Genomic DNA, 21,789 nt, shown 5'->3' on the forward strand with positions numbered 1-21,789 from the left:
AGGGAAAAATCAGATGTAACCTAAATGCCCAATAAATTATGGAATATTAAGTAGCTGTTAAAGTATTTTTGTAGAATATTTGATATGAAAAATGCTTATCCTTTGAAGTAAAAAAGCAGGATACAAAGTGATAAATGCAGTATAAGCCCAACTTTAAAACTGTATATGCTCATATACAGATACTCAGATATCTTTATCAATGTGAAAAAAGACAGGAAAAAAAGATACTAAAGTAAAAATGATTTTCTCTCTACAATGAATACTAATTATAATTTAACCAGGAAACATACTCACAAATGATATTTTAAGAAAAGAGAAATGGGCACAGGGCAAGCAAACCAGCCTGGGGGTGGGGGCGGCGATGGGAGCAGGATGAGAAAGGGGGAACAGAGCAAGAAAAGGTAAACAGTGGTCTTCATTCAGTACTACAGTGGAAGCCTGAGAATAACTCTGTATAGTATGAAACTCTAATAATATACAACCTAAGTTCTCAAGAAGATCACTGGAATAAAGTAAACATGTTTACTTGTTTATTGAAATGTTTCCATTATATACAGGAGGTGAGACCCAGATTTGATATTGACATTGAGATGTCATTAGCCTATAACTGTTCATCAAAACAATAGTTATGGAGGAGATTATTTAGGTATGGAGTGAGGGGGGAGGAAGGCCTAGGACTGAGCCCCAAGGAACTGCAGTACTTAAGGATTGACTGGAGGGCAGTAGAAGAGCCTGAAAAGGAGAGGCTTGAGTTGAGGTGATTTGTGGAGGAATCCAAGTGTAAGCTGTGAATGCTGGAGCCCTCAGGAAATGAGATGTTGGGGAGAACTCGAGAAGGCTTTTGAAGAAATGGCAGGACTTGATGGCTTAGGAGGGTTAGAGGATGTGGGTGAAGGGGGCAAAGCTGATTCAGCCCAGCACCCACACTGTGCTTGGTGCTCATGATAAAGAGTCCTGTAATTAAAAAAAAAAAAAAAAAGTCCTGTATTTTGAGCTTTAGGAACTCGAATGATAACAACACTAACAAAAATAGGGATTTTTCAGAAGAGAAGTCAAGTTTGCAAGGGGGACTGATGAGAAAATTTCTTTTTATTTTTACTGAAAGTTTACTTTGTGCCAAAATCTGTGCTAGACTGTCTTATGTATGTTACATCATTTAATGCTCACAACAACCCCATGAAGGAGATACTGCTGTTATCCCATTTTACAGATGAGGGAACGAGTCACACAGAGGTGAAGCACTTGCCCAGTAGCGGGGAAAGCTGGGATTCAACCCCATATCCATCTGAATCTGCAACCTTCCCACTAACACACTGAGACACCTGTGAGCTTGGGCACATTATCTTTTCCTGGCTCTGATTCTTGTGGAGGAACATATGGGTCTCGGTCAGGGTCTCTCAGCCTTGGAACTGTGGACACTTGGGGTTGGATAATCCTTTGTGGTGGGGCTGTCATGTGCAGTGTAGGATGTTGAGCAGCATCCCTGACTTTTGCCCATTAGATGCCTGTAGCAACCCTCCCCCCAACGGTGACAATCAAAAATGTCTCCAGACATTGCCCACTGTTCTCTGGGGGGCACAGCTGCCCCCGGTTGAGAATGACTAGGTCAAGGGGAGGCAGAGTGTGATCTAATGCAGAACACAGCCCTAGCGGTTGCTGGGATTGGCCATTGGCCATCGAGATGTTAGAAGTCAGGAAAGCCCTTCTGTTTATAGCTCAGGCAGCACCCAGCTGAGGGGGCCTGCAGACCAAAGGGAAGCATGAAGATTTAACAGCTTCTCTGCACCCCTCTTACAGGTCACAGTCAAAGTTCCTCAGAAGAACTCATAAAGAACCATGCTGGCTTTCTTACTCATCCAGTGATGCAAAGTTCAAGGAGATTAAGCAACAAAACCAAGAAAAATGACCGTTGCATGCTAAAGGTCTCAAAAGAGAAATTCTGCCAGAAAAATCTCTTGGATCAAGAAAGTTCCAGAATTTGAATCAATAAATAGGGTGGGTGTGGGGCAAAGGGTATATGGAAAGCCTTTTAAACTGCAACAATACTACTAGCTTTCAGGGTGATTTTTCAAAGATAGATTCAAATATCTCATCCTGTCCATCTGAAACACTTCTGTAACTTGCCTTAATGGGGGAAGAAAAAGCCATTGTTTACCACTGTTCCATCTTTGAAGTAGCAACTAGCACCTTGCTTTGCATTCTGGACTAAAACTCATTAAAAACAGTGCTGCTCTTCACTTTTTAGGTAACTCTTCCTCCATCTCAACCCAAGGAGATGTTGTCACATAGATATGTTGTCCCCTCTGTGTGTATGTCACAGTGTAAACAACTGTCACCCATCCCCTACTGTGCATAAATAGCCTTTGTTTCCTGCATGTAATTAACAGATGTCTCCGGCCTGCCCATGTGTGACAGGCCCTGTACGACACTCTGAGGACGACACCTACACAAGACTCCCAGCCCGTCCTCAGAGAGAGGGAGGTAAACCAGGAAACACACACTTGACACCCAAGATTGGTTCTCAGTGTTTTAAGTTCAAAAACTTTGGTCAAAACCAATGAGACAGATTCCTGCTGGACCAGTTTCATAAGAGATTAATTTGAAAACCAGATGTCAATTTACTCACTTTAAGTGAGGTCTGTATTTCCAATAGCCGGACCTTTTGAATCTTGTATCCAGAACACTGCCTTACTTTAGTCAAGGGACCTGGCAAATTAGTAATCAGTGTTATTAGTAAATTAGGAAACAGAAGATTCCTTAGTGAGCAATGGAATTGGAGCAAAAAGAACTGAATCACAGTAGTAGTTTGTGAGTGATCACATTTGGGTCACAGATTCCTTTAAGAATTTGAGGGAAAGTTTGATCCTTTCCTGAGAAAAAAACACCTGTATAATATTTGCAGACAGTGTCAGGGAGTGATGGAGCTCATTGGTTGACCCCTGGCTTTATTTCACTGAGGCTAAGCCACATCTTGATAGGCGATCCCTATTCCACTAGAGACTAACTGGACTTCTTTGAATAGCACTTCACAATTTTTGTCATATATGCATATACCTGTACTATCATTTACTTTTTTCTTTAAATTGACTCTTATTTAGATAAAAAATTTGAAAAATACCTTATTGCAATATCTAAAAAAGAATAGCATTTAACTGCCATAAATAGAAGACATTATAAAAAAGATGAAACAATGTTACTAAATTTAAAATAATGAAATACAAGTAAAGCTAATCTTTTAGATTATATATATATATGTATACAAATTAATCATTCTATAGCTGAAATAAGTGTACCTCACTGAGGAGACAAGGATTTTATGACCAGTCATCAGTAATGGGATATTCCAGTTGACGTTGCTTCAAGAAATGATTCTGTATTTTAGCTTTGATGATGAGCAGCAGCAACAGTGCCATTACACGTGAACCGAGCGGCAAAGGGCAAAGCTTTGAGCTCACCCCCGTTCTCCCATCTCCTCTGCAGCTTCTTAGGCTTAAGGTGGTGCGCAGTGGCACCAGGTCAGCTGAAACGTCTGTCCCTGTCCTCATGGCACTTGCATCTACCTGGGGAGAGAGGCATTAAACATAGGGATATAACAGGAAGAGGGTGTTCTGAGAGTGCAAAAGGGGGCGCCTGGCCTAAGCTGGGCCTGATGGAAGAAAAGGTCACGCCCCTCACACATGCGTCCATCATAAACACTTACTGGGAGGTTACTGAGTGCTAGGTACTGGCGATGAAAAGACGAATAAGACTTCTAAGACACTATCTAGAAGCTCAGGATCTGGTGAGGGGAACAGACTCTCAAAAGTGATGATTATAATATAATATAGATGCCAGATACAATGAGAGCGATCAGGTAATGACATCATGGAAGGATAAGAAGGGCCCCTGCTGACTGCAGGCAGGGAAGAATGCTCCCTAGATGGTACTTATGTATTTTACTTGCTTTCCAGGCTTCTTGCCAGAAGTTAAATTCTTGAAGGTTTGAGCCTGGGTTATTTGCCTATAATTTATGCCCTTTATGTAAATGGGAGTACCACTATTATCTGCTAAATATTTACCTTAAGCAATAATAAATGCATGTCAAAGTCTGATTTTCAGAAGTTAAAAACATGACTCATATGTGAATATAAGATGAACATAGGTCAAAGATTTTACTCATTAATTAATAAGATGATGAAGCAGATAAACAACAAAGTCCTACTGTATAGCACAGAGAACTATATTCAATATCTTGTAATAAACCGTAATGGAAAAGAATATGAAAAAGAATATATATATATATAACTGAATCACTTTGCTGAACACCAGAAACTAACACAACATTGTAAATCAACTATACTTCAATTGAAGAGACGATGAAGCAGGTTCAAAAATCACGGAGGAACTGGCCATTTGTGGGCATTTTAATAAAGGTCTTCACAGCAACGAAGACCCAACGCAGGCAAAAATAAAATAAATAAAAATAAATTAATTTAAAAAAAAGATTGGTAGGTTAGATACAAAACTGGTTAATGTCCTATAAAGCAAGAAACAGTAACTAACCATGAGCATTTTGTTTTTACCAGATAGAAATCATTTGCAGCTGTACTGGACATAAATCTATATATAAATTATAGGTCACAGAGTGAGCTCTTAATTGGTTAACAGCAAATTCAAACAATGCTATGATCTCCTAGGGCAGAGTTGACAAGCTTTTTCTGTAAAAGGCCAAGGTGATAAACGTGTTAGGCTTTTCAGGCTACATAACATCTCTGTCACATATTCTTTTTTCTTTTTTGGTTTTTAGTCCTTTAAAAATGGGGAAAAAACCAACATTCTTAGCTTGAGGGCCGTACAAAAATCGGCCACGGGCTGGATTTGGTTTCCTGGCCATAGCTTGCTGACCCTTGTCCTAGAGAATGAGAAAATCATTGGGTGGGCCTGTGAAATGGGGTTATGCATGACTTTGAAAGGACATGCATTTATCTCCTTGGCCATATTTGTAAGTTTTGGATAATTTACAAATATGTAATCATTAAGACAAAGTTTGCCTTTGTACCACCTGAAATCATCTCAATAACACCACTGGTGGGCAAAGCTTACTTTGGGAAACAGGATTCCTTGTACATCCCAGTGCCAAGAGTCTCCCTCCAGCAGTTCAGACTGAACAAATTCATAGCCTTCGGTTCACTGCTTCTCTGACAAGATTTGGGAACTGCCCAAGCCAACTTGGAGGAGATAAATGAGGGGACCTGAGATTACCATCCCCTTGCAGCAATGTGTTAACAAACCATTCTGGCAATTTTTTTAGATTTTTAAAATTTTACCTTTTTTCTGTTCATTTATCTATTCCTTGTTTCAGGAAGTCTTAAGTAGCACTTATCATAGGCTAGGTACTATGCTAGGTAACTGCTTCCTTAGGGAGTAATGCTGGTGACATTACTGGCTCCCAATGCTTAGTCTAGCTGTGGAGATAATGAAACAAGCGATTGCACTAAAGTGAAGTGTCACGATAAAATGACTAGGCACTCCCAGATTGTGGGATTACAGTGTTGGGGGCTTTGTCACCCTCCATGCACTAAACACATTTTTTTAATGTAATATTTATTTTGTTAATCATAATAAACACACTTTTAATGTTTTGTTTTACTGGTTACAAGGAACAGTGAATTAGGAACTATAGAGGCAAAGCTAGCATTATGTTACCTAGTTTGGTGTCTCCTTCACTGAGTTACAAGGTTCTGACTCTTCCACTCCTTGATTTTGTTCCCAGTCCACGTTTCTCAGGCAAAAATAACAACTAAAATAAGGATAAAAGTTTATTTCTCTCTCAAGTAAAAGAAGTCCAAAGTTGGGCAGTTAAGGGCTATTAATGTGATTCCACAAAGTCTTTAAGCAACCTGGGTTCCTACTATTTCAATGTTCCATTATCTCTAGAGTATGACCCTCATCCTCAAGGTTTAATATGGCTGCTAACATTCCAGCCATCACATCAACATTCCAGGGAGCAGGATGGTAAAAAGGACAAAGAAAGGTGGGACACTCTTCTCTATGAGGCAACTTCCCAGAGGTTGCCCACAAAACTTCCATTTATATGTCTTTGGACAAAATTAAGATACATGGCCACATCTAGCTGCAAAGAAGGATAAAGAATATTGTCTTTTTAGCCAGGGATCAGCATGCCTAGCTAAAACTGAAGTTCTTAGTTCTAAAGAAGAAAAGGAAAATGGATTTGGGGAGGCAAATAGCAATCCCTACCATGATGTGAAACAGTACCCTCAAAATTTAGGGTGATGCCTCTCCTTTGCCTAACCTTACCACCAATTTAATCCAAATCTCATGATGTAGGGTGAGAGTACTGGGAAGATTTTCTAAACAGACAGTGTATTAAGAATATTTTAGTTGCAAGTGTCAGAAAACCAAATTCAAACCAGTGTAAAAAAATGGTTCCTATATTCCAAAATCCTGACATCTAAGCTTTGGCCATGGCTTGATTCAGAAGTTCAAAAAGTTTCCATCTCTTGGCTCCACCTCTGCCAGGTGGGCTTCATTTTTAGACCATACCCATTTTGGTTCTGGTGGGTCTGGATCCTTAGAAGAGCCAACTGACCTCAACAGCTCTCGTCTCACACCCAGCCAGACTCAACTCCACTGGCTAGGAGAAAGTCCCTTTTTGCTAGCCCCAGCAAAGACCCTGAGGTTCATGTTAATTGGTCCAGTTGATGTGACATCCTGCCCCTCCCTCGACCAGTCACTGTGGCCAGAGGGTTGAGATGTGATGATTCACTTAGACCTGAGTCATAATGGTTCCACCCTTGTGGCCAGGACTGGAGTCCCCTCTAGTCCATCTGGGCTGAAAATGAGGGAGGGATGGATCCCCCAAAGAATATTGGTGCTCTTATCTGAAGAAGACAGAGATTTGAGAGTTTCCTGAGTTACTGCCGACCTTTTAATATTTCAGTGTTGCCAAAACCCCTGTTGGGGTGAATTGGAGAAAACAGAGGAATGTAATGTTTCTTGCCCCCAGTCCCTGTGAATTAGACTCATTGTAAGAGAATCTGTTTTTTAAACTGACAAATAACAAAGGAAATGCTAGCTATTAAGAAATGTCTATAATGTTGATTCTGACATCCTAGACACATTAATTTCCTTGTGCTTTTAGTGACAGAAACCAGTTAGAACACTAGCTGTCTAAGCAAAAAGTTCTCGGGTTATAACCTAATCTCTCTGGGTATTTGGATATGGGTCAGTCACAGGAGTATTGGGTGTAAAGCTGCTGTTTCTGCCTTTAGCCTTGCCCAGTGCCCAAGAGGAAATGGCTGAATGAAGGACACAAGGAACTACGCAGCCCCGAGAACTGAGCTGATGAGGCGTTTTCTAAGTCTAGGCGCCAACTCGTGGCCAATAAGTACAACTACAGTGTTATCCTCTCCGAGAGCTGATAGGCTAGACCTACCAGGCTGGTGTCTTTCAAAGATGGTGCTACACAAATTAATTTATTTACAAAACAGAAAAAGACTCAAACTTATGGTTACTAAAGGGTATAGTGGGGGGCGGGGAGATAAATTACGAGTTTGGGATTAACATATACACACTACTATGTATAAAATAGATAAACAGGGACCTACTGTATAGCACAGGGAACTATATTCAATATCTTGTAATAACCTATAATGTAAATGAATCTGAAAATATATATATATATATATTACATATAACTGAATCACTTTTCTATATACCTGGAACTAGTATAACATTGTAAATTAACTATACTTCAATTTTAAAAATGGTTAAAACAAGCAAAACAAAACAAAACATGGTGTTACATACAACACGACTGTACATGGGCAATACCTAGCAGGCAAATGCAATGAGAGAATCAAGAGGCCAGGGTCACATACCCAGAATAACTGAAAACAGGGACTCCAACAAAAACTCGTTCACGAATGTTCACAGTACTATTCACAGTAGCCAAAAGGTGGAAACAACACAAATGTCTATCAACAGATGAATGGATAAACAAAATGTGGTTCATTCACATAATGAAATATTATTCAACCATAAAGAAGTAATGAAGCACTGATACATGCTATAGTATAGATGAACCTCAAAAACATGATGCTAAGTGAAAGAAGCTGAACATAAAAGGCCACATATTGTCTGAGTCCATGTTTATGAAATGTTCAGAATAGGTAAATCCATAGAGACAGGAAGTAGATTGGTAGTTGCCAGGGGCTGGGGAAAGGAGGAAAGGGGATGGATAATAGATATGGGTTTCCTTTGGGGATGATGAAAATGTTTTCAAACTAGATAGAGGTGATAGTTGCACAACATTGTGAATGTACTGAATGTCACTGAATTGTTTACTTTAAAATGGTCAATTTTATGTTATGTGAGTTTAACCTTAATTTAAAAAAATTAGCCGCATTACCTCTGGGCCTCCATCTCCTCACGATCCCTACAGTCACATCCAGCTCTCACTCAGCTCTTTTGTGAAGAATAAAAGGGAACTGATATTCATTTATATTGATTTTATTAACCCTTTTCTGAAAAGGAAATAAATAAACACGGTAAAAAAAATGTTCAGTGAAATACACCCCTGGTTCCCAGTCTGGTGGCCCCAGGAAGAAATATTTACTGTGTATCTACTAAGTGCCAGGTGATGCTGATGCTGCTGGTCTGGTGGCCACACTTTGAGAACCACTGCCTGAGGAAAAAATGTATCAGGTCATTCTTTGACCCTTCCATACAGGAACCCTCATTTCCTTAATATGAGAGGGATCTGAACTTCCTTCAGAAAGACCTGTGTTTGCTCTTTATTTTTTATTTTGAAATTATTTCAAACTAGAGTTCTGAGAAAAGTACAATCTCTCATATACTCTACCCAAATTCATCCATTTTTAGCATTTTCTCCCATTTGCTCTATCCCTTCTTACCCACCAACTCCCATTATATATTTTCTTTTTTTTCTGGACCATCTATGAGTTAGTTGCAGGCATCATGCCCATTTACTTCTTTTTTTTTAAAGAGTTAGATACTCACTAACCAGTTTTTTTTTTTTAATTGGAATTGATTGAGGAGATTTAAGCAGGGGAATGACATGATTTTAAATTTATTTATTTATTGATTTATTTTTGGCTGTGTTGGGTCTTCGTTTCTGTGCGAGGGCTTTCTCTAGTTGCGGCAAGCAGGGGCCACTCTTCATCGCGGTGCGCGGGCCTCTCACTGTCGCGGCCTCTCTTGTTGCGGAGCACAGGCTCCAGACGTGCAGGCTCAGTAGTTGTGGCTCACGGGCCCAGTTGCTCCGTGGCATGTGGGATCTTCCCAGACCAGGGCTCGAACCCGTGTCCCCTGCATTGGCAGGCAGATTCTCAACCACTGCACCACCAGGGAATCCCCCATTTACTTCTTAATACTTTATTGTGTTTGAATTTTTTTCTTGGATACTCCCTTATGTAACCACAGTTCAGTTACCTAATACGGGGAATTTCATTTGATACACACTGACCCAATACTTGTGGGAGCTTTTGACAACACTAGAAACATCTGAGGAACAGGATTATCCTGGGGGAAGCTGGTGATATTTCCTGGTCCTACTCTGCCTCCTTGGAGACTCTTACATGCCAGCTATGATCCAGGAAGAGGGCCCTCACCCAAACCGTGTTGGCACTCTGGCCTCAGACTTCTATCCTCCAGAACTGTGAGAAATACATTCCTTTTGCTTCTAAGCCACCCAGTTTGTGGCATTTTGTTGGAGCAGCTCGAATAGACTAAGATAGCACCTGCCCTTCACTCTTTTCTGACTCCTACTGATTCCTCTCTTCAATCCCATTGCAAAGGGTGGAGATAAGGATATCAGTTCAGTATATTACCTGGCAATAACAACAATAAAAACCATCATCACCATAATCATCTGAGCATTTAATGGTTTATTTTTAAAGCTATATCAAAATGTCATGTTCCTGTGTCTCGTTTGAGGTAATCTCTGTGTCTTGTTTCTCAGCTGAAAAGTGGGAATCACAGTCGTCAAATGAGATAACTCTTTGGAAATTGTGCCTTTTCAGAATCTTACTTTCCCCTTGGGGCTTCAAAAGGCTACCAAGTGAAGTGGCTGTTTAATGGGTACAGAGTTTCACTTTTGCAAGATGAAAAAGTTCTGTGAATATACTTAAAACTACTAATTTATACACTTAGAAATAATTAAGATGGTAAATTTGATGTTTTACAGTTTTTACCAAAATAATACTTAAAAAAAAAAACTACCAAGTGAGACATCTGAGGAGCTATCCCAGAAGAGGGATGATGTTTCTGTGGCTCCCAAAGGAGAGACACGAGCCAGTCAGTGAACAGTGAGGGAAGCAAGCAGGAAATCTCTGGCAATGGGCAGAAAAAGCTGCGTGTGGGAAGGTTCCTGCCAGGTCAAGGGAAGTGTTCCAGCAGGGGCTGAGGAGCCGCAGCAATGCAGAGCTGCACTGTGGGCACAGGGCTGGACTTGATGATTGCTAGGGTCCCTTCCAACTCTTGAGAGGCTGAAGGATTTGAACTGAGTCAAGTTCAGCAAATGCTAGAACTTTCCATTCACAGACTGTCAAATTTTATTATGCTATATTTGAGGAACAGAAATTTAGGTAAAAAACCAGTGCATGCTCTCATACTATAGGAGAATATAACGTGGTATGACTTTTCTGGTAGGAATCCACTGCTAAAAATTTATCCAAGATAACAAATGGACAAGTGGACAAAATATGTTTATTTCCTAAGTGCTCTTTCCGAGCACTATTTGTGATAGCAGAAAACTTCAAACAACTTAAATGTCCAGTAAGTGATCACTCGGTGACACTCAGAGGGTCAAGACGTCAATCTGAGTTATCAAGCAGAAGGGAGATGTTTGGGGCAGGATGAGGGACAGTAAGTACCAAGAAAGACTGGATGCTGCTCCTCTTTGCTTCTCTCCGCAGCCTTCTCCTTTCTCTGCAGATTGGCTTTCACTGCTTAAATATTCATGCAGCAGACGATGACTGCCTCAGCCTGGACAACACGACTCACGGCTGGCTTAATGTTCCAGTCTCAGTTCCCATGAGCTTCTGATAGGTCCAGCTTGGCCCAGAAGTCCATTCCTGAGCCAGTCAGCTGTGGCTGCAGGATGGGGTCACATGGTACTCACTGGATGTTAAGCCCATCCCCTAAGCAGGGGCTGTTGGGTGATGGGCACCCTGGAGGTGTCTACACTCACTCATCAGTGTGGTCCAGGACCAACTGGCAGCATCTGCAGCACCGGGCAGCTTCTTAGCAATGCAGATTCCCAGGTTCCACCCCACACCTAATGAATCAAAATTTGCATTTTAATAAGGTCCTCAGGGGTCAGTCTGTGCATTGAAGTTTGAGAGACACTGATTTATCACAAGAAAGGATGGTTCCTTCCTATTTTCTTCCTTCCTTCCTTCTTCCCCCACCCCCTTTCCTCATTAAAATGCCTTTACTGAGGTATAATTCACATACCATACAATTCGCCCATTTATTTAAAGAGTACAATTGAATTTTTTTAGTATGTTCACAGAATTATACATCTATCACCATAATAGATTTTACAACATTTTGACTGCTGTAAAAAGAAACCTGTACTCCTTGGCTGTCATCCCCTAATCCCTCCTACTCCCCCCACCCCAGCCCCTGGCAATCACTAATCTACTTTGTCTCTAGGGATTTGCCTACTCTGGATATTTCACATAAGTGGAGTCATACAGTATGTGACATTTTGTCTGTCTGCTTTCACTTTTTTTTGGCTGTGCCTTGCAGCTTGCAGGATCCTAGTGCCCCAACAAGGAATCAAACCCGGGCCCCCTGCAGTGGAAGCACAGAGTCCTAACCACTGGACCGCCAGGGAAGTCCCTGTTGGGAGTTTTTAAAAATTACTGATTCAATTTCATTACTGGTAATTGGTCTCTTTATATTTTCCATTTCTTCCTGCCTCAGTCTTGGTAGATTGTACATTTCTAGCAATATATCCGTTTCTTCTAGGTTGTCCATTTATTGACATAATTGTTTGTAGTAATCTCTTAATGATCCTTTGTATTTCTGTGGCGTTGGTTGTAACTTCCCTTTCATTTTTAATTGTTTATTGGAGCCCTTTTTCTTTTTTTCTTGATGAGTCTGACTAAATTTTCTCTTTTCAAAGAAACACCTCTTAGTTTCATTGATCTTTTTTGTTGCCTTTTTAATCTCTATTGTACTTATTTCTGCTCTGATCTTTATGATTTCTTTCCTTCAACTAATTTTGGGTTTTGTTTGCTTTTCTTTTTCTAGTTCCTTTAGGTGTAAAGTTTGGTTGAGATTTTTTTTCTTGTTTCTGAGGTAGGCTTGTATCACTATAAACTCTCCTCTTAGAACTGCTTTTGCCGCATCCCATAGATTTTGGATCACTGTGTTTCCATTTTCATTTGTCTCCAGGTATTTTTAAATTTCCTCTTTGATTTCTTTGGTGAACAATTGGTTGTTTAGTAGCATATTGTTTAGTCTCCACGTGTTTGTATTTTTTGCCATTTTTTTCTTGTAGTTGACTTCTAGTCTCCTATCACTGGCTGGAAAAGATGCTTGATACAATTTCAGTTCTCTTAAATTTATTGAGACTCGTGATCTTTCCTGGATAATGTTCCATGTGCCCTTGAAAAGAATTTTCAGTCTGCAGCTTTTGGATAAAAAGTTCTATTTACATCTATTAAGTCCATCTGGTCTAATGTGTCACTTAAGGCCAGTGTTTCCTTATTGATTTTCTGTCTGGATGATCTGTCCATTGATGTAAATGTGACGTTAAAGTCCCCTACAATGATATGTTACTGTCAACTTCTCCCTTTATATTTGTTAATATTTGCCTTATGTATTTAGATGCTCCTGTGTTGGGTACATATATAATTGTTGTATCTTCTTATTGGTTAGATCCCTTTATCATTATCTAATGTCCTTCGTCTCATTACGGTCTTTGTTTTAAAGTCTGTTTTGTCTGATGTAAGTATTGCTATCTCAACCTTTTTATTTCCATTTGCATGGAATACCTTTTCCCATCCCCTCACTTTCAATGTTTGTCTTTAGATCTGAAGTGAATCTTTTGTAGGCACCATATATATGGGTCTTTTTTTTTTTTAACCATTCAACCACTCTAAATCTTTTAATTGGAGCATTTAATCCATTTACATTTAAAGTAATTATTGATAGATATGTATTTGTTGCCATTGTGTTAACTGTTTTCTGGTTATTTTTGTAGTTCTCTTTTGTTCGTTTCTTCTTCTTTAGCTTTCTTCCTCTGTGATTTGATGGCTATCCTTAGTGTTATGTTTGGATTCCTTTGTCTTTCTTGTGTGTGTATCTATCATAGATTTTTGGGTTGTGGTTACTATGAGGTTTATATATAACAATCATATATATATATGTGATTATTTTAAGTTGATCTCTTAAGTTTGAACACGTTCTAACCACCCTACATATTTACTCACCACTGTGTTTAATATTTAATGTTTTTGAAACCATATTTTATGTCTTTTTGTTTTGTGTAGCCCTTAACTACTGATTATGGATATAGATAATTTTACTACTTTTGTGTTTTTTTTAAAAATTAATTAATTAATTAATTTATTTATTTTGGCTGTGTTGGGTCTTCGTTTCTGTGTGAGGGCCTCCTCTAGTTGCGGCAAGCAGGGGCCACTCTTCATCGCGGTGCGCGGGCCTCTCACTATTGTGGCCTCTCTTGTTGCGGAGCACAGGCTCCAGACGCGCAGGCTCAGTAGTTGTGGCTCACAGGCCCAGCTGCTCCGTGGCATGTGGGATCTTCCCAAACCAGGGCTCGAACCCGTGTCCCCTGCATTGGCAGGCAGATTCTTAACCACTGCGCCACCAGGGAAGCCCACTACTTTTGTCTTTTAACCTTTCTACTAGCCTTGTAAGTGGTTGACCTACTACCTTTACTGTATATTTGCCTTTACATTTTTCCTTTCGTAATTTTTATATTTCTAGTTGTGGTCTTTTCTCTCTTTTTAAAAGATTTCTTTATCATTTATTTATTTATTTAATTTATTTTTGGCTGCATCGGGTCTTAGTTGCGGCATGCAGAATCTTTCATTGCGGTGCACAGGCTTCTCTCTAGTTGTGGCGTGTGGGTTTTCTCTTTTCTAGTTGTGGCACACAGGCTCCAGGGCACGTGGGCTCTGTAGTTGTGGCGCGCGGGCTCTAGTTGAGGCACGTGAGCTCAGTAGTTGTGATACATGGACTTAGTTGCCCTGTGGCATGTGGGATCTTAGTTCCCTGACCAGGGATTGAACCCACGTCCCATGCATTGTAAGGCGGATTCTTTACCACTGGACCACCAGGGAAGTCCTGTGGTCTCTTCCTTTTCACTCAGAGAAGTCCCTTTCACATTTCTTGTTAAGCTGGCTTATTGGTACTGAACTCTTTTAGCTTTTGCTTGTCTGTAAAACTCTTTGTCTTTCATTCAAATCTGAATTATAACCTTGCTGGGTAGAATATTCTTGGTTGTAGGTTTTTTCATTTCATCACTTTAAATATATTGTGCCATTTCCTTCTGGCCTGCAAAGTTTCTGCTGAAAAGTCAGCTGACAGTCTTATAGGAGTTCCCTTGTATGTAACTAGTTCCTTTTCCCTTGCTGCTTTTAATGTTCTCTCTTTAATTTTTTTTTCTATTTTAATTACAATGTGTCTTGGTGTGGACCTCTTTGTGATGATCTTGTTTAGGACTCTCTGTGCTTCCTGGTCCTGGATGTCTGCTTCCTTTCCTTGGATAGGGAAATTTTCAGCTATTATGTCTTCAAGTAAGTTCTCTGCCCCTTTCTGTCTCTCTTCTCCTTCTGGGACCCTATAATGTGAACTTCAGTATGCTTGATGTTGTCCCAGAGGTACCTTAAACTATTTTTATTTTTCAGAATTCTTTTTCCTTTTTTGTGTTCAGTTTGGGTGATTTCCACTACTCTGTCTTCCAGTTTGCTGATCTGTTCTTCTGTATATTCTATTGTTGATTCCTTCTTGTGTATTTTTTATTTCCACTACTGTATTCTTTAGCTGTTTGGTTCTTCTTTATATTTTGTTAAGCTTCTGTGTTCATCCATTCTTCTCCTGAGTTCACTGAACATCTTTATAATCATTACCTTGAATTCTTTAATGGTTAGATTACTTATCTCCACTTTGCTTAGTCTTTTTCTGGGGTTTTACCTTGTTCCTTTGTTTGGAACATATTCCTCTATTGCTTCATTTTGCTTACTTCTGTTTTTATTTCTATGTATTAGGTAGATTGGATACAATTCTCAATCTTGGAGAAGTGGCCTTATATAAGAGATGTCCTATGGGGCTTAGCAGCACCTTCTCCTCTGGTTACCAGAGCTATACGCTCTAGGGGTGCCCCCATGTGGGTTGCATGGGTCCTTCTCTTGTCACGGGGCTGACTGCTTTGAGCACACTGGTAGGCAGGGCTGGCCTCCAGCCCAGTTGGCTGCCAGGCCCTGCCTTATGTGGAGGCTGCTGGCCCACTGGTGGGTGGGGCAGATCCCTGCGTGGCTGGCTGTTCAGCTTGGGGATCCTGGGATCCCCAACTGGCTGGTGGTGGTAAGGCCCTGGTACTAATAGGCTAGTAGGAGGACTCCAAAATGGCACTTGGCAGAACCAATGTCATGGTAGAATGAGCTCCTAAAATGGCTGCCGCCAGAGTCTACGTCCCCATGGGGAGTCCCAGTTGCCTCCTGCCTCTCCTGGAGGCCCTCCGAGATCAGCAAGTGGGTCTGACCCAGGCTCCTTTCAAATTACTGCCTCTGTACTAGGTCTCAGAGCATGTGAGATTTTGCATATGTCCTTTAAGAGCCAAGTCTGTTTCCTATAGCCCTCTGGTTCTCCCATACAGAAGCCCCTCTCGTCTTCAAAGCCAGACGTTTTGGGGCTGGACTTTTCTGGATAGCCTACCCTGAAGGTGTGGGTCTTAACTATACTGTATCTCTGCCCCTCCTATCTGCCTGGTTGTGGTTCCCTTTCTTTTTTTTTCTTTTTGGCCACACTGCACAACTTGTGGGATCTTAGTTCCCTGACCAGGGACTGAACCCAGGCCCTTGGCAGTGAAAACAGAGTCTTAACTATTGGACCTCCAGGGAATTCCCTGTAGTTCCTTCTTTCCACCTTTAGTTGTGGAAAATCTGCTGATCTTCAGGTCATTCTCATCAATAGTTGCTCTGTAAATAGTTGTAATTTTGGTGTGCCAATGGGTGGAGGTGAGCTCAGGGTCTTCCCACTCCATCATCTTGGCCACACCCATAAATGTCTAATTCAAAGACACCCAGTCTACAGTATTTCGTTATAGCAGCCCAAGCTACGACAGATTTTGGTACTGAGAAGTGGGGTGCTGCTATAACAATTACCTAAAAATGTGGAAGCAGCTTTTGAACTGGAGAAAGGGTGGAAGTTGGAAGAATTTGGAAGTACATGCTAGAAAGATAGATGTTTCTGGTGAGGGCTCAGAAGGAAAAGAGGAGAGCTGGAGAGAAAGCTTCCATTTTCTTAGCAAACACATAAATAATCATGAACAGAGTGTTGGCAGAAATATGGATGGTAAGGTCCACTTTGTTGAGGTCTTAGAGGGAAATGAGGAACATGCTGTTGGACAATGGAGAACAGATGATCCTTGTTATAAAGTGGCAAAGAACTTGGCTGAACTGTGTCCTAGTGTTTTTGCAAGGTACAGCTGGAGAGCAATGAAAATGAATATTCAATAACTGAATTATTTTGCTGTACACTTGAAACTAACACAATATTGTAAGTCAACTATACTCCAATAAAATTTAATAAAAAAGAAAAAATCCTGCTGCAAGTAAAAGATCAAAGTTGAATATTTAAGTCATATTTGTGAAAAAAAGAAAATGAATATTCAGTGAAGAGATTTATAAATAAAGTGTTTGAAGAGTAGCTTGCTTCCTCCTGACTGCTTACAATAAAATGTGAAAGGAAAGAGATGACTTGAAGAAGGAATTGTTAAGCAAAGGGAACCAGAATTTAATGCTTTGGAAAATTCTCAGCCTGTCCATATCCCAAAAATGAGCAAATGTGTTTGGAAGAGAACACTGAAGGATGTGGTTGGACTATCAAATGATAGAGATTATTGGATTATCGGAACAGAAACACTGCCTGTTTGTACTGAAGGGGACTGAGATGGGAAGAAATGAAGGAAGGCTTTCAGATGTTGATTCTACAGGACAGGATGATACAGCTACTTGGCTATGAATGTGCACTATTCAAGAAAGGGGAAGAATGATCCCAAAAGCAATTCAGAAATCATCAGGGCCATCACCTTGGTTTCCACAGGACAGACAGGCTTCATCTGAAGTCCTGGGGGCAGGACCCTTGCCTGGGCAAAGCTGCAAAGGCAGGACCACAACCCAGTGGATCCAGAGGGCAGAGAATCAAACCAAAGAGGATTATTCTCGAGCCTTAAGATCTAAAGGTATTTGCCTTGCTAGAATTGGACTTGCTTGGGACCCATCACTCCTTTCTTCCTTCTGATTACTCCTTTCTTTCTTCTGATTACTCCTTTTTGGAATGAGAATGTCTACCCTATGCCTATCCCACCACTGTATTTTGGAAGTAGATAACTTATCTGGTTTCACAGGTTCATAGCTAGAGAGGAATTTTGTTTCAAGATGAATCATACCTAGAGTGTCACCTATATCTGATTTAGATAGTATTTATTTTTTTAAGGAAAGCTTTATTCTTTTTTTGACCGCACCACACAGTATGTTGGATCTTAGTTCCCTGACCAGGGATCGAACCCATGCCCCCTGCAATGGAAGCATGGTGTCTTAACCACTGGACCGCCAGGGAAGTCCAATAGTATGTAGATACTTTAGACATTAGAGTTGATTCTGAAGAGTTAAGACTTTGGAGCTGTTGGAATGAAGTGAATATATTTTGCGTGTGAGAAGGACATGCATCTGCAGGGCCATATATTTTGTAATAGCAGCCTGAGCTGACAAAGACAGATCATGGTTTCCTTACAGGACCCTGGATTTGATTTTGCTTGAAAGCCATAGCTTAATTTTAGCTCTGGTTGCCATCTAGAGAGACTAAAAAATTTCAAAATCATCAAGTCCTGACTCCTTCTTGTTCAATAATTTATCTCTCTTCTCCCATTTTACTACAAGAAGCAAGATGAAGCCAGGCAGCACCTTCTGCTTGGTAACTGCTTTAGTTAGATCACCCAGTTCACTAGGAATATTTTCTCTTTCCACATACTTGCAGACGATACTGTTGCTAAACCTTCTGCCACTTCATAACAAGGATCCTCTTTCCTTCAGTTTCCAATAACATGTTCCTTACTTCCTTTTGAGCTCTCATTGGCAGCATCATCAAAGTCCAGATTCCTACTAAGTTTGTTCAAGATAATTTAGGCTGTCTCTAACACACTCCTCAAAATCTTTCCTGCTTCTGTCCACTGCCTGGTTCCAAACCACTCCCACATTTTAGGTAGTTGTTATGACAGCACCCCATTTCCAGGCACCAAAATCTGTATTAGTTATCTATGCTGCATGACAAATTGCCCCTAAATTTAGTGCTTTAAAAACAGTTATTATGTCACAGTTTCTGTGGGTCAGGAATTTGGACACAGCTTAGCTGGGTGCCCCTGGTACAGAAGGTTGCAATCAAGTTGTTGGCCAAGGCTGCAATCATCTCAGGGTTCAACTAGGTGAGGATCCATTCTAAGCTCATTTATGTGACCACTGGCCAGGCCTCAGGTTCTCACTGACAGTTGGCGGGACATTAGTTCCTTGACACATGGAGCCCTCTATTGGGCAACTATAGTGGGCTGATTAGTATCCCCTCCCCCATTCATGTTCACATGGAACCTCAGAATGTGGAAATAGGGTCTCTGCAGATGTAATTAGTTAGGTTAAGATGAGGTCATACTAAATTTGGGTGGGCCCTAAATCCAATGACTGGTGTCCTCATAAGAAGAGAGAACATAGAGGCACACAGAAAAGGTCATGTGGAGATCGAGGCAGAGATTAGAATAATGTACCTATAAGCCAAGGAATGCCAAGGACTGCTGGAAGACTCCACTTTTCCCTAGAGTCTTCAGGGGAGCATGGCCCTTATGACACCTGGATTTCAGACTTTTGGCCTCCAGAACTGTAGAGAATTTCTGTTGTTTTAAGCCACCCAGTTTGTGGTAGTTTGTTATGGCAGCCCCAGGAAACTAATACAGCAGCTCACATTTTTGACCTGGCTTTCCTCAGAGCAAATAAGCAAGAGAATAGGAGAGCAAGAGAGGGGTACCCCAGATGGAAGCCACAGACTTTTTGCAACCTAATCTCAGACATGCCATCCCATCATTAGAAGCAAGTCACTAGATCAGCCCACAAGCAGGGTGAGGGGATTAAACAAGATCATGAATACCAAGAGGTGGGCATCACTGAAGGCTATCTTAGGCTGTCTACTACCTCCCCAGCAAAAAAGTGGAAAAAATGGAGGAAACCTCTCCTTCCTCAGGGCTCTGCCTTCTCCATTCCTTGATTCCTTCAACAAATATTTATTAAACACCTACAGTGGGCTGGGTGTTGGGGATGTGACCAGTAATACAGACAAGATTCTTTCCCTTTTTGAGAGTATTTAGTCTAGTGTGGGAGAGAACACTAAAGAAAAAAAGCAAGTGGATATATAAATTAAAATTGTGATAAGTACAAGGAAGTAAATTATGAGGTAATAGGAATATCTGATTTAGATTGAACCAAGGATCAGGCCTACTCTTTCTGATAAAATAGTATTTAGAATGTGGTTGAAGACTGTGTAGAGATTGGGCTGTGTGTGTGTGTTGGGTGGGGAGAGTAAGTCTCTAGATAGAGGGATAGTATGTGCAGATAACAGCCAATAAGTTTAACCGCCAGACTCAGAACATTTAAGGCAGGGATTTCATCTCTGCATCTCTACTATGTAGCACAGTGCCTGGCACAGAGAGGCACTTGATAAATTCTTACTGAATGAATGAATGAATCCAAGGTAACTTCTATTTCCTGTTATAGATAATGTCAATTCAAGTCATTTCGAAATTTTCTCCCAAAGTTCACTGCTGGGTCACTGTTCTTATCTGTATTAGGTAGCATAAGCAAAGCTGCTATAATAAAAAGACGTAAATAGATAAAAGCTCAACACAAGAGGTTTTTTTTTTTTCCCCCTCATATAACAATGCTGAGTGGATGTTTAGGTCAACAGGGCAGAGTTCTCCTCCACCCAGGTATCTTCCATCTTAAAGCCTTCCCTTCTCCAGAACCTGGTCATCATCTTCCAGCTGGCAGAGTAAGTAAGAGCATCTGTTGACAGATTTTCTGGGCCAGGCCTGGATATGTGCACATCTCTTCTGCTCACTTTCCACTGGGGGAGAGCATAGGCATATGGCCACTTTAAGGGGGTTGAGGAATGTACTGTAGGTGTATGGCCAACAAAGAGGACAACTAAATAAGTCAAATACTTGACTTATTCTCTGGTACGTTACTCAAGAACCTCAAATTAACCAGATAAAAAAGAACTCTGGATTCCCTGCCTTCACTCTCATCTGAGTCTTTCATTCACTGAATGGCACCACCATCCATGCAAGTTGCTTAAGGCAGTCTCCTGGAAGTTATTCTTGATTTGTTTTTGATTTTTTGGCCGTGCTACGTGGGATGTGGGATCTTAGTTCCCCACCAGGGATCGAACCCGTGACCCCTGCAGTGGAAGTGCAGAGTCTTAACCACTGGACCGCCAGGGAAGTCCCCTTGATTTGTTTCTTATTTTCATCTTCCACGTGGAGTCCCTCAGGAACTCCTTTCAACTCTACCTCCAAAACATATCATAAACCCATCTATTCTATCTTTACTGCCACTTTCTTAGTTCAAGCTTCATAATAATCTGGGTTATTCCAAAAGCATTTTAATAACTCTCCATGTCTCCACTTTCACTTGCCCATATTTCATTCTCCATACAGCAGAATCTTATCTTTTAAAACATAAATTTGATCATATCACTCTTTAGTTTAAAACCTTCCAGTGGCTTAGAATAAAACCCAAAGTTCTCACCATGACCCCTAAGGGTGTATATGATACAACCCCTGCCCACCTCTCCAACCTCATCCTTTATCACTCTCTGCTACTCACCCTACTCCAGCTGCAATGATCTTGCTGCTCCTTGACCACATTTACCTTACTTCCACTTTAAGACTTTTGCACTTGCTGTTCCATCTGCTCAGAAATCCCCTTGGATTTCCAATAGACAGTTCCTTCTCATTAGAGGTCTCAGCTTCAAGGTTACGGCCTGGGAGACCTTCCCTGATCATCTACTTGGAAAAAGTCCCCACACCCAGTTATTCTCTTACCTCAGCATCCTGTTTACTTTCTTTTTAGTATCCACAAACTCTGTGTTTTTTCCCTCTTTATTTTCTGCTTCCCTTTCCTGAAAATAAGATCCATGAGCAGGTACCGTGTCTTTTTTCTACTGTTTCCCCAGGGTCGAGTAGGCGTGGCACACAGCTGTGCTCAGTAAATAAGTGAATGAATGAAGAAGCATCAAGAGGTGATTAACCAAAAGCTCCTGCAAGGTTCTTTGACAGATTGTTGGTGTCGTGTAAGGAGCACAAACCTGGATTCCGGTTCGGACTTGCCCACTTCTCAGCCGTGCGCAAATGAGTGCCGCTCTCTGAGAGCCTCAGTTACCGCATCCGTTAACACGTAATAAGCACATACTTACCTGAAAAGGCCAAATGCCTACTTTATAAAGGAGAAAGGAACTAAGAGAAGAAAAGAG

At 40.9% G+C, this 21,789-nt stretch overlaps 2 protein-coding genes across 6 annotated transcripts in view; one reads left to right on the forward strand and one right to left on the reverse strand.

The window, feature by feature from the left end:
* The window catches only part of ALDH2 (aldehyde dehydrogenase 2 family member), a 29,551-nt gene extending 27,314 nt beyond the window's left edge, over window positions 1-2,237 (forward strand). Inside the window, exon 13 of the mRNA XM_082353691.1 lies at window positions 1,798-2,237. Within this exon, the coding sequence (XP_082209817.1) occupies window positions 1,798-1,830 (33 nt within the window). The 3' untranslated portion in view covers window positions 1,831-2,237. The remainder of the gene's footprint in view (window positions 1-1,797) is intronic.
* Window positions 1,841-21,789, reverse strand: part of TMEM116 (transmembrane protein 116) — a 238,315-nt gene continuing 218,366 nt past the window's right edge. Inside the window, exons 13-15 of one of the 5 annotated variants that reach the window (XR_014234086.1) lie at window positions 21,625-21,732; window positions 5,686-5,779; window positions 1,841-3,560 (exon numbers count right to left, since the gene is read on the reverse strand). The gene's annotated coding sequence lies outside the window, so the exon portion shown is untranslated. Of the gene's footprint in view, window positions 3,561-5,685; window positions 5,780-7,124; window positions 11,300-21,361; window positions 21,733-21,789 lie in introns of those variants that run through there. The other 4 variants (XR_014234087.1, XR_014234085.1, XR_014234084.1 and 1 more) reach the window with 4 other exon arrangements.

Source organism: Balaenoptera borealis (assembly GCF_965194805.1).
Source record: "Balaenoptera borealis genome assembly, chromosome: 14".
In the NCBI taxonomy this organism is placed as follows: domain Eukaryota; kingdom Metazoa; phylum Chordata; class Mammalia; order Artiodactyla; family Balaenopteridae; genus Balaenoptera; species Balaenoptera borealis.